The 15,630-nt window shown below is 32.8% G+C and overlaps 1 protein-coding gene across 1 annotated transcript; it reads left to right on the plus strand.

Moving 5' to 3' along the window:
- The first annotated feature begins 524 nt into the window (after positions 1-524).
- On the plus strand, positions 525-15,086 carry LOC148610182 (uncharacterized). Its single transcript, XM_088542330.1, has 4 exons — positions 525-1,366; positions 3,812-4,459; positions 12,161-12,323; positions 14,516-15,086. The coding sequence occupies exons 1-4, from the start codon at positions 1,237-1,239 to the stop codon at positions 14,799-14,801; spliced, it is 1,227 nt and encodes a 408-aa protein (XP_088398456.1). The 5' UTR covers positions 525-1,236; the 3' UTR covers positions 14,802-15,086.
- Positions 15,087-15,630: the final 544 nt, after the last annotated feature.

Genomic DNA, 15,630 nt, shown 5'->3' on the forward strand with positions numbered 1-15,630 from the left:
AAACTGGGAGCATGGACCAGGTGCATCTGTAGGGTAAGCATCCTCTCCTATTCAAGAAACATCCACCGGGTTGCTCATAAAAAGTTGTCATGGGTAGACGAAAGAGAAAAGGAAAACTGACCCATTGAATAAATTGAAGGTATATAAATAAATGCATTAAAGAATTGAAAAAAAAATGTTTGGTTAAAACAGGTGTTCGGTTTATACAGAAAAAGAAAAACTTATATAAACGGACTTCAGAATTGTTTTAGTTTCCATGGTCTACCGGTTTATCCAGTGTTTGGTTTGGTATGGTTTCACTGTATGTGCATGCAAATTTTCATTTCTAGAACTGTTTATAAACAATGAAAATTTAGCATAGTTACAAATGTAAGGACGTAACTTTAAACTCCATTTATATCTATTATTTAAGTTGACTATTACAGAACAAATTATTTATAGAAAGAGAAAAACATGAAACTTTTACCGATTCATTTACTAGAGGGTGTGGAAAACAGCTATTTTTTTGTTAAATGTCATGTATTAAATACAGACTATGTACACCGGACGCATAAAATAATTAGCCATGGACCACGATGTTCGATCACGATTGCATCTCAGGAATATCGAACTTCCAAAACAAAACTTGTTCACCTATCGATCGGTTTTCGAAAAAAAATATAGTGCGTACTCTGGCAACACGGTTCATCTGAACTGTCATTCTTACATCAAGTAGCTCACATTGGATTTTGGTCCATACAATTTATACGGCAAGAGTGTTTTCTCCTGTTCAATTTAATATTTCAATGATCAGGTTGTTAATAATCCAACGAAGATACAAACTCAGTTTTACTCGAGGACATATAATTTACATTAACTTCATCAATCAATTGACAGGAATGTTTAAAAACATTCAATTAAGAGAAACATTATTGTAATCAATTGATTTTTCGGCAAACAAATAAGCGCTGTTCATGGAAACACGAATTTAAATAGGTTCTTCCACACGATTTTCCATTTTCCGATGACTTGTTTGAGAGCTTTTTAGTGCTTGACATTTGGGCATATGTTTTGACCGACTTGAAACGAACTAAGCCGAGTTATGATTTCTCCAGGATTATTTCGTACGTTCTCAATTCATCCGTTAATTAACGATGTAATTCAGCTGAATTAAAACGATCTATATTGCTTTATTCTGAAAACAGAGATGACAAGCTAATACGAACCTGCATGTATGCGTAATACTTATATTTACCGATGTTTCTGACAAAAAAGATGATTAATATCACTGTTGATGTTGATAAAGAAACAAAGGTGTCACGTCCAGTTCCGTCAAACCTGGAAATTATGATTCCATCCCTGATGCTTATTCTCATGTGTGGCGTTGGTAAGTACTCATTTTTATTCCTGAAAAGTGCAGATACAAACATTAATGATTTATAATGATGATTACCCTATTGCTATATTGTTCATAAACATTGCCTTTGATGGTACCTTGTTTGTGCACAACATTGTTGATGTTATATACTTTGTTCTGTTTTTGTTTGTTTGTTTTTTGTTGTTGTTGTTTTTTTCTCTCTAGATTTGTTCCGTTCCGAATTTTGTTTTGTTTTTGTTTTTGTTTTTTGTTTCTTGCTTTTGTTTGTTTTGTTTTGTTTTGTTTGTTTTTCTAATTGTTGTTGTTTGTTTTTTATTGTGTTTTGTCTATGATTTTGTTTTTTTTTTTTGTTATTAGTTTTATATTGGATTTCCATCGTACATATCATATATGTCTAATAGTACAAAGATTTGTTTTTAATCGACAAAGGATGGAGCAGAAAATGAGTTGACAGTTCCAAAGAAAACAAGCACATTTTGCGACATATAAAAGGGTTATCTTTTTTTCAATGAATTCCAATACTTTCTTTGTAATTTATTTCTCTTAGACGCTTGCAGTTAATGAAAAACCAACATTGAACTTTGAGAAAGGATGCATTTATGATACCAAAGAGATGAAATTTTTGTGAAAACAGATTTGTCATGTGCCACCCATTCCCTTGTTTTTGCGTGGATACCCTGTTAAAACACAGCTATGAATAAAAAAAAATCTTCACCGTGCCAAGGCGGGATTTTCTCAATTTTTAAGCAAAAAATAAAATTTCATCTTGGTCTTATATATGTATACAAAAGTTTCCAAATTTACCATAATTTAGATGGGTAAAAACATGTGTACTTGACCAAATTCTAAAACTGTAATCAAGGGACCAAGATTTTGACGGAAATCTAAAGATTGTAACCCAGGAACTAAGACCAGACATGGGAGAGTAATCAAGGGAACCAAGGTTATAGCGGTAATCACAAGAATGTAATCCAGGGACAAAGACCAGACATTGAAAACAGACATACACAACAAAGAACATAAAGTAACTAAAATCATATATACAAAGTAACAAAAGCAAGTGAGCAAATAGGTGACCCCGTGCAGGTCTGGGTGTCAAAAGAATAGGCCTGCAGCAGCGCTAAGCTTGTCGTAAAAGGCGACTTAATAGTGCTCAGAACCCTAGCCGGGGGCTAGAGCGCTCTGCCCACAGAGCAACTGGGTTGTGTGCCCCAGGTGGTGGAATGGGGTACCCATGGCGTGTTACATGCTGGGGTTATCAGGCTATAATACGGAAAACCTGACCGCAAACCATAGTGGTGCACCGTGTTGGGAAAGATGCCACGTTCCTCGCACGTTAAAAAAAAACCCTACTGTGGTATTCGATAGGAGTAGGAACCATAAAGCTCCGCCACAGGAGGCTAAATTGCCCGACCTTACCCACCTCTCTCTATTTCCAGTGGCAATCAAAATTTCTCGACCCTATTGTCCTTGCGTCCCATCCCTTTTTTATTTCATCATCATTTCATGTTCATATTATCATCAATTTCATGTTCATCGTCTGAATATAGCTGAAATATATATATAGCTCGGGCGTTAAACCCCAACAAACAAACAAACAAACAGAGCAACTAGGTGAAAACAGCAAAGACAAACTAAGGACATACAATAACCAAAATAATACATACAAAGTAACAAAAGAAAATGAACGTCTAGTTGCTCATAAAAATGTCAAGTTCGGGTTAGACGAAAAGAGGAAAACTATGACACGTTGAACAAATCAGTGTTCATGGTGCAGATGGATACACCATAACATTCCACGAGTTCATGATGACGACCATAAGACTTTTGTAGTGATGATTTTAATCTTGCGGCAAGAAAATCCTGCTCCAGAAGCATAATTGTAAGAACTTTGGCGCAATACAAAAGGTCCGCGTAATTACGACAAGTTCTGGCATAACGTATGAGTTGTGATGTGAAAACTCCATACGCAGGTGTAGAAGGGATGTTGCCACATTCGAAAGGAAAGTCAACAATACGGAGTGATTAATAAACCATACTTGAAACATTCACTTTGAACGTATCTTTACAAATTGAGTATACAGAAATGAAACTCAAAACAGATAATGCTTGCAAAGTTTTGAACTTTATTGTCATATAAAACAACGTAATCCGTTGGACGACGGATTATTTACGATATGGTGTTTCTGTCCGAAATTATTCAAAAACAGTTTAATATTTTTTGTCTAATATAAGTCGATCATCCGAATTTGATAGATCATTTTAAGTTATTTGAGGTACAATAATCTATTCTAGGAGACTTGATTTTGAAAGGAATTCGTCGTATTTAATACATTCTTTGAATGAAATACATGTAATATGTTTTGAGAGTACGGTCATTTTATAGGTTGTCAATATGTATCATGATGAAATCCATTTAACCTTTTTTATATTGTTTTTTTTATCTTTTTCTAGGTATTATCATAAAAACGTGGAACGATCATCATAAATGCCTCGGAAAAATTCGCAAACGAAGGAAGAATAAAATTGAAGACGAGTTCCAGTGGATGACAAATGGAGTCCAGTATGCCTTTTATCAAGGTCTTATAATGGTTAAGAAAAACAAATCTACCGACGATGCGTTCCTCACTCCCTTCGACAATGAAGTTATGGAATCATTGAAAAAATTCAAAAATTCAACTAAGGAATTTTTAATGATAAGCATACCTGCGCTTGCAACTTTGCTTCTTGGTCCGCTTTTGATAATGCTATACTATTCTACAACAGAGTTTTTCTGGAGTCTTGAAGATTTTCCAAAATTGCCGAATAACAACCAGTGTGTTTCGTGTTTTCTAACACCTGCAGGGCTTGTTTATGCTCTTTCGTTTGGATTTGCATTTCAGCAAGCCCTGACAAAACAGGGAGAAGTTCTTAATAAGATGACGAATGAAATAAGTTATCTGGATCAGATAGCAACTTTGACTTGCAAAATTAATTTTCAAAATAGAAAAACACGGATAGATATTTATCAAGCTCTTAAGTCTGAAGCAATTTTCATGATGACTCTAGTGCAAAATAGAAGTGTGTCGAGTTTTAAAGCAAAACCAAAAACTAAGATATCAGGTAACTATGACTTTATATAAATGTCAAGCAAAGAAGCCGTAACAAACTTATATTAATGTTGTCGTATTTTGTATTTATTCTGTAATTTGTTTCGACTTCTTTGGGTTTTGTTGATTAAATAAGGAGGAACAAAAACACTTACCACAAAACGACAGAACAGTGAATTTTAATGGTGCGAAATATTTCGCCGGCATTATATGAACAAAAGTAGCCACACTTACAACATATCCCGAGTTATCACAAAATTAAAGTACGATTTGTTATTATATAAAAATGATAATTACTACTAGTAACACAAATATCCCAACAGTTACTTACATACATGTAGCATTTTTCAATGAGATATATTTTAATGTAGAGTATATTACATCAGCGTCATTTGTTAATAGTTAATTGTTAACAATTAATAATTATCGGTTTTATATTTAAATGGCCAATTCACGTTTTGTTTCAATTCCGGCAAGTATTCTGTCTCTAAGATTCTCAATATTTAAGTATTGCTCTTGCATACATACATGCATATGTCAACTGAATTTCGTTGACGATGTCTTGTTAAATTCAATAGATTATATCTATTTTAGCAACCACTATAAATTAATAAACATACAATGACTATAGGTTTGTGACACCATATGAAGTATGCCATAAATAATTAGTTAACAACAATATGAAATTAGTTTATAGGTTTTAAATGATAAAACATTATGTACTATCCTGATAGTTCTTCGTGGGCTATATCTCCATTACCCATATATCGTTTAGCCGTCCCTCATTAAAAATCAACATTTATTTTGATCAAGTTTCGTTCAATTCAATATCAATAACAATGTATTTTATAAATAATTCATACTTCAAATAATTGTTTATAATTAAATTTTACCTCATTTTAATGAATAGAAATCGAAAACCCTTTCGTCATTCCAATAGACATCTTTAAACACCCTTTAATCTTCATCATCAATGTACCAAAATTGTTGTGTGAAAGCCAGTGCAATGTTTGGTGGTCAAATAAAATAAAACATATAGCAAATAATATATTTGCAGCAGGAGGTAAAAACAGTGACAGTTATACTAAACTAGTCTTCGAGAAAATTTGTCCAAGTTGAAATTCGAAAAGAATGTAAATCTCAAATACAATATACTGTACATAAAAGTCATCCCGGTGAAGAGAGAGGTAATTCCGAATGACAGAAGGGAATTCACCTGAATTAAATTAGTTGCAAATAAATTAGACTACTTCCGTCAGCAACAACCAGATTATCTTTTAAATGCGGTAATTATATACAAACACTTCCTTATTATAAAATCACAATGTGTCTAACACACTGTTGTTTTGACTGCTATTGACACTTACATAAGACTCTAACTTCCTTGACTGACCGTTTTCTTTAGTACAGAAGCCATCGTTTCCGTGTTTCGTTTTACATGTTTGTTTAATAGTTAAATTTGGATTCTGTCCACCGTTAAAATGTTTCTCTCCATTGTTGTATCGTTTGTCTTTAACGTTGTTCCACAGCACTCCTCCATAAATCCTTGTTTTTTCTATAACTATAGTAATTTCACGTCTTTTCAAAATGCCTTTTAAATAAAATAATTATGTATCTTAAACACAATTATTTTACTTTGTTTGCATCACAAGTGATCTCTTTCTAACAGGAATATAGCCAATAGTTTTTTTTTTTTACGTAAAAATCAAGGTTTCAAATTCACAGTTTAGTAATTACTGAGAAGGTCAAGAATTACTAAAAAATGATTAAAAAAATTGACATTTTGCATTTTTTATAAGTGAAAACGTAGTTATTTCGTCGATTTGAAAGTTCAATGGTTGTATTGTCTGTTTGATCGCTTTGAGTAAGTTTACAATATAACAAAGTGCCGTCATTAATCATAGAAAACTTCTCTCTTTGCACACGCTCTCAAATGTACAACACGATCGGTGTCTTGCATAAAAAAGACTTGCTTTTTCCGGTTATTCATTGTGCGTGTTGTTCATACATGTTCATTCGTATCCATATTTTCAATTCTCATGAGGTGCATATTCAGACATAGATTTTATTAACGAAATATAAAAGAGTTGCTTGAAATCTGACATAATATCCACTAAGCCCATAATGAAACATTACATAAATTGTAAAATCAATGCTTTTAATTGACAATATGTACGGTATGAAAACAACTTTCATAATGATGTCATTCGTGAGTTTTATATGTTTCTACATCGATTTGCTATTAACGAGCGTAAACATTTGAAAAAGGGAAAGGAAAGTAAATAGTACCCAATATTTGCAATGATTCTGTTTACATTGAATTTGATTTTCACCGATGTGGTTATATATTTAAACAAGTTTCATTAATATTTTGTCATGAAGCAATGTATCAGGAGAAATCTCTAAAACGTCATTATGCAAAATCTAAGTTCGTTAATACTGATCAGACATTGTATCTGCAATATTAGTCGTAAATGATAACGTTATAATAGATCAAAGTATTGTGTTTTTTATTACTTAAAACTAATTTTACACTCACCATTTTTGTGCAACCTACCACAGGACCGTTCTTGTATCTATCATATACTATGAGTTAGTCATAGCATACAACCGAACATCACATTTATATATTTTTTATTTCGTTTTTAAAGGGATCATAGCTGAAAGTGGCTGGATAGGATAGGTTAACAGATATTCATTTTTTTTAAATAATTAAACGTGCCGGATCTTGATGCTGTAAATATTTTTTTGTTTTTGTTTTTGTTTGTTTTTTGTTTTTTTTGTTTTGTTTTTTTGTTTGTTTTGTTTTGTTTTTTGTATTTTGTTTTTTTGTCTTTGTCTTTGAATTGCTTATTTCAATTTTAAATAAATATACTTTCACTCTGAATTCACTTTCATGGTCCATTTCTGTGGGCCTGTCTGATACCTTTTCCGGTTAACATGAACGTCTATCGTTAGCTTCGCATCGGATGCTTAGTAATATTGCAAATTAATTGATTAAAAGAAAAATAATTGTTTTATATTTTGTTGAAATGCTTAAGAATTTTGAACGTCGGTAGAACTTTCATATAGTCTGTCTCAAAAGGGAGGTAACTCCGACATTACCAACCATAAATTCGTTTAGCTAACTCGCATACAAAATGTAAAAAGTGTGTGTCTTATTTTGACGCATAAAGTTATTTCTAATTTTGTTGTATTCTAATCTGCACCGGAATAGAATTTTTTTTCTTTTCTTTTTTGTTGATTTTTTATTCCCAGTATGAAATGTGCGGATATTTGTAACAAGTCATGTCCATATATTCTTTGTTTATTTTTTTAACATTTGTGTTTATTTCTGTTAGTACTATTATTATTATTATTATTATTATTAGTTGAAGTGTTATCACTATTATTGTTTTTATATATAGTTCTCAAAGATTAACCCTCAGCTCCATGACTTTCTACCTATATTCAATCTTAATTTATTTAAAAGAACCTACATGCAAATGTATAACTAGGATGTAATCGCATTGAAGCAGTCAGATGTCGCATTACAAACTAATGCATCTACATTTAAGTAAAATCAATAGTTTGCCCAATCGTGTCACTAATAGTTAACAATGGTATGAATGCAATATCTATCAAAGGATCTAATAAATTATTTCTATGCAGCACTTTTGAACTGGAAAACGGAATATGACTCTGTCTTTACACTTTGTTGGCTGTATAGACCGTTTTGCCATTTAAAATGCATCTACAAAGTTCAGTGTTCATTTTAACAAAATATACGTGTATTATAGACCTAAAAGATAATCTTCATGCATTTCTATTTCAAAAGGGGAAAGTTTATCTCCAAATAGTAAAACAAACAAAATGATATTGAATAACAGTATCCCCGGTTTTGAAACAAATTTCGAGTCATCGCACTACAAAAAGTAACAAAATAGGTCAATGGTATTAAAGGTATAGATTTCCATCGATATTAGAAGTTTTCAAAAAAAATATAAGTGTTGTTAGTCACACAAGAATTTTTTTCTTTGTGTATTTCTTATCTTAGGGATATTTAGGAAAATTTACATTCTTGATTTATTCTGGGCTGAACAAGCTTAGAGAGTGAACATGTACATGTATGTTAAGTTTGTTTTACTTGTCAATGTTTCATGATTATTTTAAATTTTTTGGTATGAATAGTTGTTATCGAAGAATTAAAATTAGTGGTTATATTTTGAATTAATTAACAAAGAAATTTAACAATCGTTGCAATCCAAAAAAATAATGAACTTATAAATATATTTCATTATAGAGAAAGGCGAATAAAAGGAGAAGACCATGTTATTGTGCGTCATAAATATCGAAATTAATCCGTTAAATATTCATGAAAATTAAATTGAAACAAAATAATTTCCTTTGCTTAATTAATTAATCGACATTTATAGTTAGGAAATTTGAATTTCCCGCGACTATGGGCACCACCATGATCGGTGGAACTGTGACGTCACGAAGTCGGTTTGTAAAGTGAAAGTAAACAGGTAAATGTTCGTGTTGCTGGTGAAAAATCATCTAAAACATTTCTCTTTTATCATTTGGCCCCGTGCAGGTCCGGGTGTTAAAAGAATAGGCCTGCAGCAGCGCTAAGCTTGTCGTATAAGGCGGTTAAATAGTGCTCAGAAACCTAGCCGGGGGCTAGGCGCTCTGCTCACAGAGCAACTGAGATGTGTGCCCCAGGTGGTGGAATGGGGTATCCCTGGCGTGTTGCATGCTGGGGTTGTCAGGCTATAATACGGAAAACCTGACCGCAAACCATAGTGGTGCACCGTGTTGGGAAAGATGCCACGTTCCTCGCACGTTAAAGAACCCTGCTGTGGTATGCGATAGGAGTAGGAACCTTTGCGCTCCGCCACAGGAGGCTAAATTGCCCGACCTTACCCATTCCCCCTTTTTCCAGTGTCAATCAAAATTTGTCGACCCTATTATCCTTGTGACCCATCTTTTTTTTTCATTTCATGTTCATTTTATCATCCATTTCATGTTCATTGTCTGAATGTAGCTGAAATATTGCTGCTCGAACGTTAAACCCCAACAAACAAACAAACAATATTTTTGTAGTACTAAAGACCATCAAATTCCAATGAATACCACTTTTTATGTGCTTATCTGCTTAACGCAGCAGACTTAGTAAGTACAATTCATGTATCACACAGGGTGTGTTGTATGCATGTCAAAAACCTACAAAAAATATTTAGTTCTAATTCAGTCAAAGTCACAGATCAGTTCTAACCTCTCACAAAGCTGTCCTAGAACTGCCGGGAGAACAGTTGTATGACAGTTCTATGATAGTTGTAGAGCCAGCTCGTCTGACAATTCTAGCAGAGCCGACTCTCATAGAGCCAGTTCTTCTGACAGTTCTCGTAGAATTGGCTCTGGAAAAATATTAGATTAAATCTTATTTATGATTAAGGATTGTAACAATTTAGTTTTAATTTGATCGCAATGATAGTTAAATGGTTAAATAAATCAATACATTTATTTAACCATGAATGATCGAAATGATCAGTCTCCTGTAGAAGACTTCTGATTAATAATAATAATAATAATACAACAATAATAAAAGAGATACAGATTTATAGAATGCACCGTAAATTTAAGAAATTAAGGGAGATAACTCTGTAAATGAAAATTAAATACAAAAGAATCTATTGGATTTTCAATGTTGGTTATACCCTAAGAACAGGCAGATTTGAATGAATAATTGCACATTTCATAGTAAAGTCCCACAAAACAACTTAATTATAAAAATAAAAATATGTATACTCGAATTTACCTCAGCCTGTTTTCAATTTGTTTGAATTATCTTTTGAATTACTCATAAGTTCCTTTAAAAAAATTTGCCATTTTATTCATGTCGGTCTGTACTACAACTCTCATACAATTATTTCTCGTTCTTACCTCCGAGATCGAAATATTTCCATATTTATTTTTTTCTACGAAAATTTTGCACTGAACGTATTGTTTATCCGCCATCTTGTTTCTATGGATATTTTGAGATATTCCCTATTTCTTCACAATTGAAGAGCTGAAATACCACGATTTCCCGCCATATTTCTGGTCTTTACCTTTAGTAATAGAAAAAACCCGAAGTTCCGAATGAAATGTTACAACTGGTACCCAACATGAGACTTACCACATACAGTATTGAATTGGCAGTCGGTATAGTTTCGCTTTTTACCCTTTGACCTTCAAGACGCTCTTCCATGAAAACGCAAGTCACATGATCGCACTTCTGTTTCCCGAATGACAACTTACTGATAACATAGTTGCGTTCGAAAAAACTGTATCGAAAATTAAAATGGCGTGCCAGGTGTTATTTTCTGAATGAAACGTAGAAAATTATAAGTAAAAAGAACAACTTTTACTGCGTCGGCTATCTTTATTTTTAAAGATAGTACTTATTTTTTGCATTTCATGTCAAACATACGCATACAAACTGACAGATAAGCAAAGAAACAGTAAAAATTAACTTTTTATCCCGACATTTGAAGTTTTTTACCAAATTTTGAGTTATCAACAAATTAAGTCCAAATGATTTCAAATTTAATTTATAGCTTTTCATCCTGTTTTGATTTTTTCGAAGACAAAGCATTGATATACATGTGGCATAGTTACCCAAGAAATGTTTTTTTTTAATTATTTTTCTTTTTTGATTTCATATCTCAAAGATTTGTAGGCTAATTTTACATTTTTTTTATTTCTTCGGGAGTGAAAAATTTTAGACATTGCACATGTACATGTCTGTTTAAGTTTGCACTTCTTGTCAATGTTTCATTTAAATGTTTGAGTTTGAATAATTGTTGTTGAAGAATTAAAATCATTGTTTAAACTGTTAGTCGTTTAACAAAGAAAAATTTAGAATCTTTGAACAAAAACAAAAATGATACATTGCGTATACGATAGTTTGTCCCACAATATCACTGCACGTGTAAATGCAAGACAAAAAGCTTACAAGATCGAAACTTCTTGAATAATATTAATAAAGTAAATGAAAAAAAAATTATGTATATATATTTATGAGAATGAAGAGACGGGTCTTTACATCTTTACAGTTCACCAGAGCCGGTTCTGCTGACAGTTATAGCGGTAGAACAGTTCCCATAGAGTCGACTCCTTTGACAGTTCTAGCAGAGCTATCTTAAGTAGAGCTCGACAGAATTAGTACCGGTTCGCGAAAATTGTCAAAAGAGCAGGCTCTAGAACTGTTGTATAACACAGTTAGAATTATCATAGAGTCGGCTCTTCTGACGGTTCCCCTGACAGGTTAGAACTGGTCTCATCTGTACAGACTTCTTAATCACACTTACTTTGTTTTCAGTTGTTGCACTTTTGTGAAATATACATTTAGATATATAAAAACTGGCATAATTGTTGGGCAACTCTGCTTGGTTTAATAAAGAGAAAAATGTATGCTCTTCTTCAGATATACCGAAAGGAATATTTGTTTACCGATATAAATATATGGTGTAGATAAACGAAAAAAAATCTCGTTTATTCAATAAATTTTGCTGAACTTTGTATCGCATCTACCGTTGGTTGTGTCTGAATTTTATTTGAAATGGTACTTAAAGAACAAACTTCGCTGCCATAGTAACACCTATGACTTTATGTAAATTTAATGAAAGAATGACTCAAAATCTACAATTTAATTATTTCCTAGATAAAACTTAAGATTACTACATTTCAGCTGATATATGGAATCTGCTCGATCTATTACGGGATTGCAGTCATTCAACAGAACATTTAGTTGATTCCATTATGTGTCGGTATGTAATTGATTATATCTCGGTGCTAAACAGTGTCTGCTCTGACCAACTGGGGATACTGCATTCGAGAATCAATTGGTTACTGTGAGTATAATTATAAACCCTAGACCTATAGTAATCGGAAGCCTAACAGATAAACTTTGTTTTTTTTTTTTTTTTGTTTTTTGTTTTTTGTTTTTTGTTATTTTTTCTTCTTTACTTTATTTGTCAATCATAGATATCATTGATTCTAGCAGTAGAAATTTTATTTAGTGGTGCATTCAATAATGAGTAATTTGTTCAGTGGTATGATGCATTTCAAAAATGCTAAAATGCACCGTATGGTCCATCAATACACCGTCTACAGAGCTGTAAAATTATATTTAGCATAACATACATGTACATGGTAGCATGACTGAATTTAATAATGATTTATCTCGTCCTATGGGAAACATATATTCAATATATGTGACTGATGAACACATACATCAAATAAAATAAATTGTGCATGCATGTAGTGTAGATCTCGTAAAAAAAGCAAACATAATAGTTTCGATTGATTACATGCCAATTTCATGAATTTGATTAACCAGCAATTAAAAACTCAACGTGTCGATATACATGTATTAAACGGATTCTAAATAAGACTCTAAGAAAATTGTATGGATCATCGGCCTATCTAAATTGCAGACTTACTCCTTTGTTCATACAGGTTTTTCTAGAAAAGCAGAGGACGCTTACCCCACGGGTGCACCTCTTCCATGCTCCTATTTTTTAGTGGACACCGAGTTGCCAATTTTCTTTAGTTTATATGCACAGTTGCAATCACTTCTAACCTCTCTTCGATCGTGTCAGAATTTGCTGTCATAGAACAGTTCTAAACAGTCAGAAACTGTTCTGACCCGCGACACACCTTGTCAGGGTCTGTCAGGTCTTCGGACAAGCTCTGTCATAATTTGTCATAGGTCCTGACACACTCCGGTCAGGAACTTTTCTAAGTAGAACAGTTTCTACTCAAATGAATGTGTCAGAGCCACCAATTTTAGACCCTAATAGAAATTAAAAGTGTGAGCACTCATACATATGCTGGAACATGACATTGTTTGTAGATTTCTGACAGAAATATATGAGTCACAGTCACCCACATGATAGTTGACTTGAAAAAATTAGTATTCAAGTCAATAGTTTTAGACCCTTTTGAAAAATAAAACTGCCTGCACTCATACATTTTGCAAAAGTTTTACTGAAATAATGGTGCCACAGTCACTAATATGAAATTAACATTTTTATTTTCTACATATAAGACTATATAGGGAAAAAGGAAGTGTTATTACTGATATTCGTTGCTAAAAGTGGCATTTTGAAGAATTTTGATAGAAACATTTAGGTATCAGTCACCCATTTAATGCAAAATTGTCAATTTTAACATTTTTTAGAATGATTTTTGACCCTTATGTTATTAAAAGTAACTTTCACTCAAAAAGTACTTTGTCAATCTTGAACTTCGTGAGAATTACCGAACATCTGAAAGTTATCTGTAACGACTTTTACACTTAGAATAGAAACACAGACCTTTAATTTTATAATTAAATAATATGGTTTAATTAATATCACAGGTGTATGAAAGAATGTAAAAAAATTATACATGTTAACAATAATACAGTTTGAACGATGATTGACTGGACCGTGATCGACGAAAATTGGAACATGAACGAGGATTGAGTGATTGTGGGATGATGATCACGACGAGCTCTCTATTTATAATTGAAAATTTGTTTCTTAATCGGGTTAGCTAATTTACATTAGCCACACAGTTTCATTTATTAATCGCGGACTTCCTGTTCTAAATTACGTCACACAGAATAGAAAGATTTAGTGTCAGGAACTGTCCAGGGGTATGACAGTTTAGAACAACTTTTCGTATTTTCTTTGTCACGACCCAGGACAGTTTCTGTCAGGATCTGTCAGGGAATAGGGCAAAATGTGTCCTGACCCAGGACAGCCTCTGTCAGACCCTGTCAGGATCTGTCAGGATTTCTGTTCTATCTGCTGTCGTAGAACAGAAATCCTGACAGATTCTGACAGAATTTAAGAGTGATTAGAAGTGATCGCAACTGTACGTACTTTGATTATTTAATTGTGTGGCTTGTTTCCCCGTCTGGTCTTTGTCACTGGCTCGCTTTCTTTTGATTTCCGCTAGAATCTTGGTTCCCTTGATTACTCATTCAAGAAACACTCAATACCTTATGTCATAAAAATGTATATTAATAATTGAAATTATAATTGTTTTTTTATAGATGGAGTTTCCTGGTGACATTAGGATTTTTTTCCTTGTATGGTGTTATGATGATACAGGCATTTTCCTATAGAATAGAATTAATACTGTGTACATTGACCCTTTTTTCTATTGGAATGCTGTGTTACATAGTTGCTGACTTAGACTCCCCTTTCACGGGAATTTTTCGAATTGATCTTTCCATTCTGATTGACGTCATTAAGAGAATAGAGATAATGCACACGCTCGAGCAATCAGGGCGGACGGACTTGGTGTACTATCCGGACACGTCATATTTTAACTCGTAACATTCTTTGTGTTTTTTTGTTTTTTTTCGAATTCCATATTTAGAGCAGCTGAAAGTATTGACGACTTCAAATTTTTCGGAACATTTGCTTTTTTCTTATTCGACGACACCATAATTGTCAAATGTGGTATAAACAAGTTAGAACCATTGAAATATCTTCAATCTACAGTTGATGTTCCTTTATAAACTGTTAAAGCATTGAGAAACAGAATCATCAAATATACATGTATTATTTATTGCTGGACTGTCGTTTTAAAATGTAATAAAGAGCGAGGGTAAAGGCCAATGAGTTGATATTGTATTTTTTTCAAAAGGGGGCCAACTGCCAAAATTTGTAGAGGAGCGCCAGGACTAATATTTGCTAAATTTTATACCAACCTGACGCCATTGAAAAAAAGACAGGTCCAACCGCTGGAATCCGTTTTCTGTATATATCGGCTAGTAAACATCATGTGATTGTATTTTACGTAGCAAAAAATAAATAAATAAATAAACAAAACAAAACAAAACAAAAACTGGTCGGTATTAATTGGTGATTATATTAATATCTTTTTTTTTTAATTTTTAATCATTTACCTTTTGAAATATTGCACTTTATAGCTGTATAGTTTGTTTTTTTTAATAAGTCACGTCGTTAACGGTAGTCTTGCCAAAAATGAAAAAAAAATGTCCTGCCGCTGTTGCGAAGTTAGTTCCTTTTACATGTACCCAGTAAATATTTGCGTTATCACATTTGCATATTAAGTGTTATACAAGGAAAACAGTTTATTGTATGTACCAATGCTGGATATCCACGCTTTGTTCTTTTTATCGTTTGTTTTACTTTCGTT

Source organism: Perna viridis, chromosome 8 (assembly GCF_037379345.1).
Source record: "Perna viridis isolate PV_CMFRI_1.1 ecotype Kerala chromosome 8, ASM3737934v1, whole genome shotgun sequence".
NCBI lineage: Eukaryota > Metazoa > Mollusca > Bivalvia > Mytilida > Mytilidae > Perna > Perna viridis.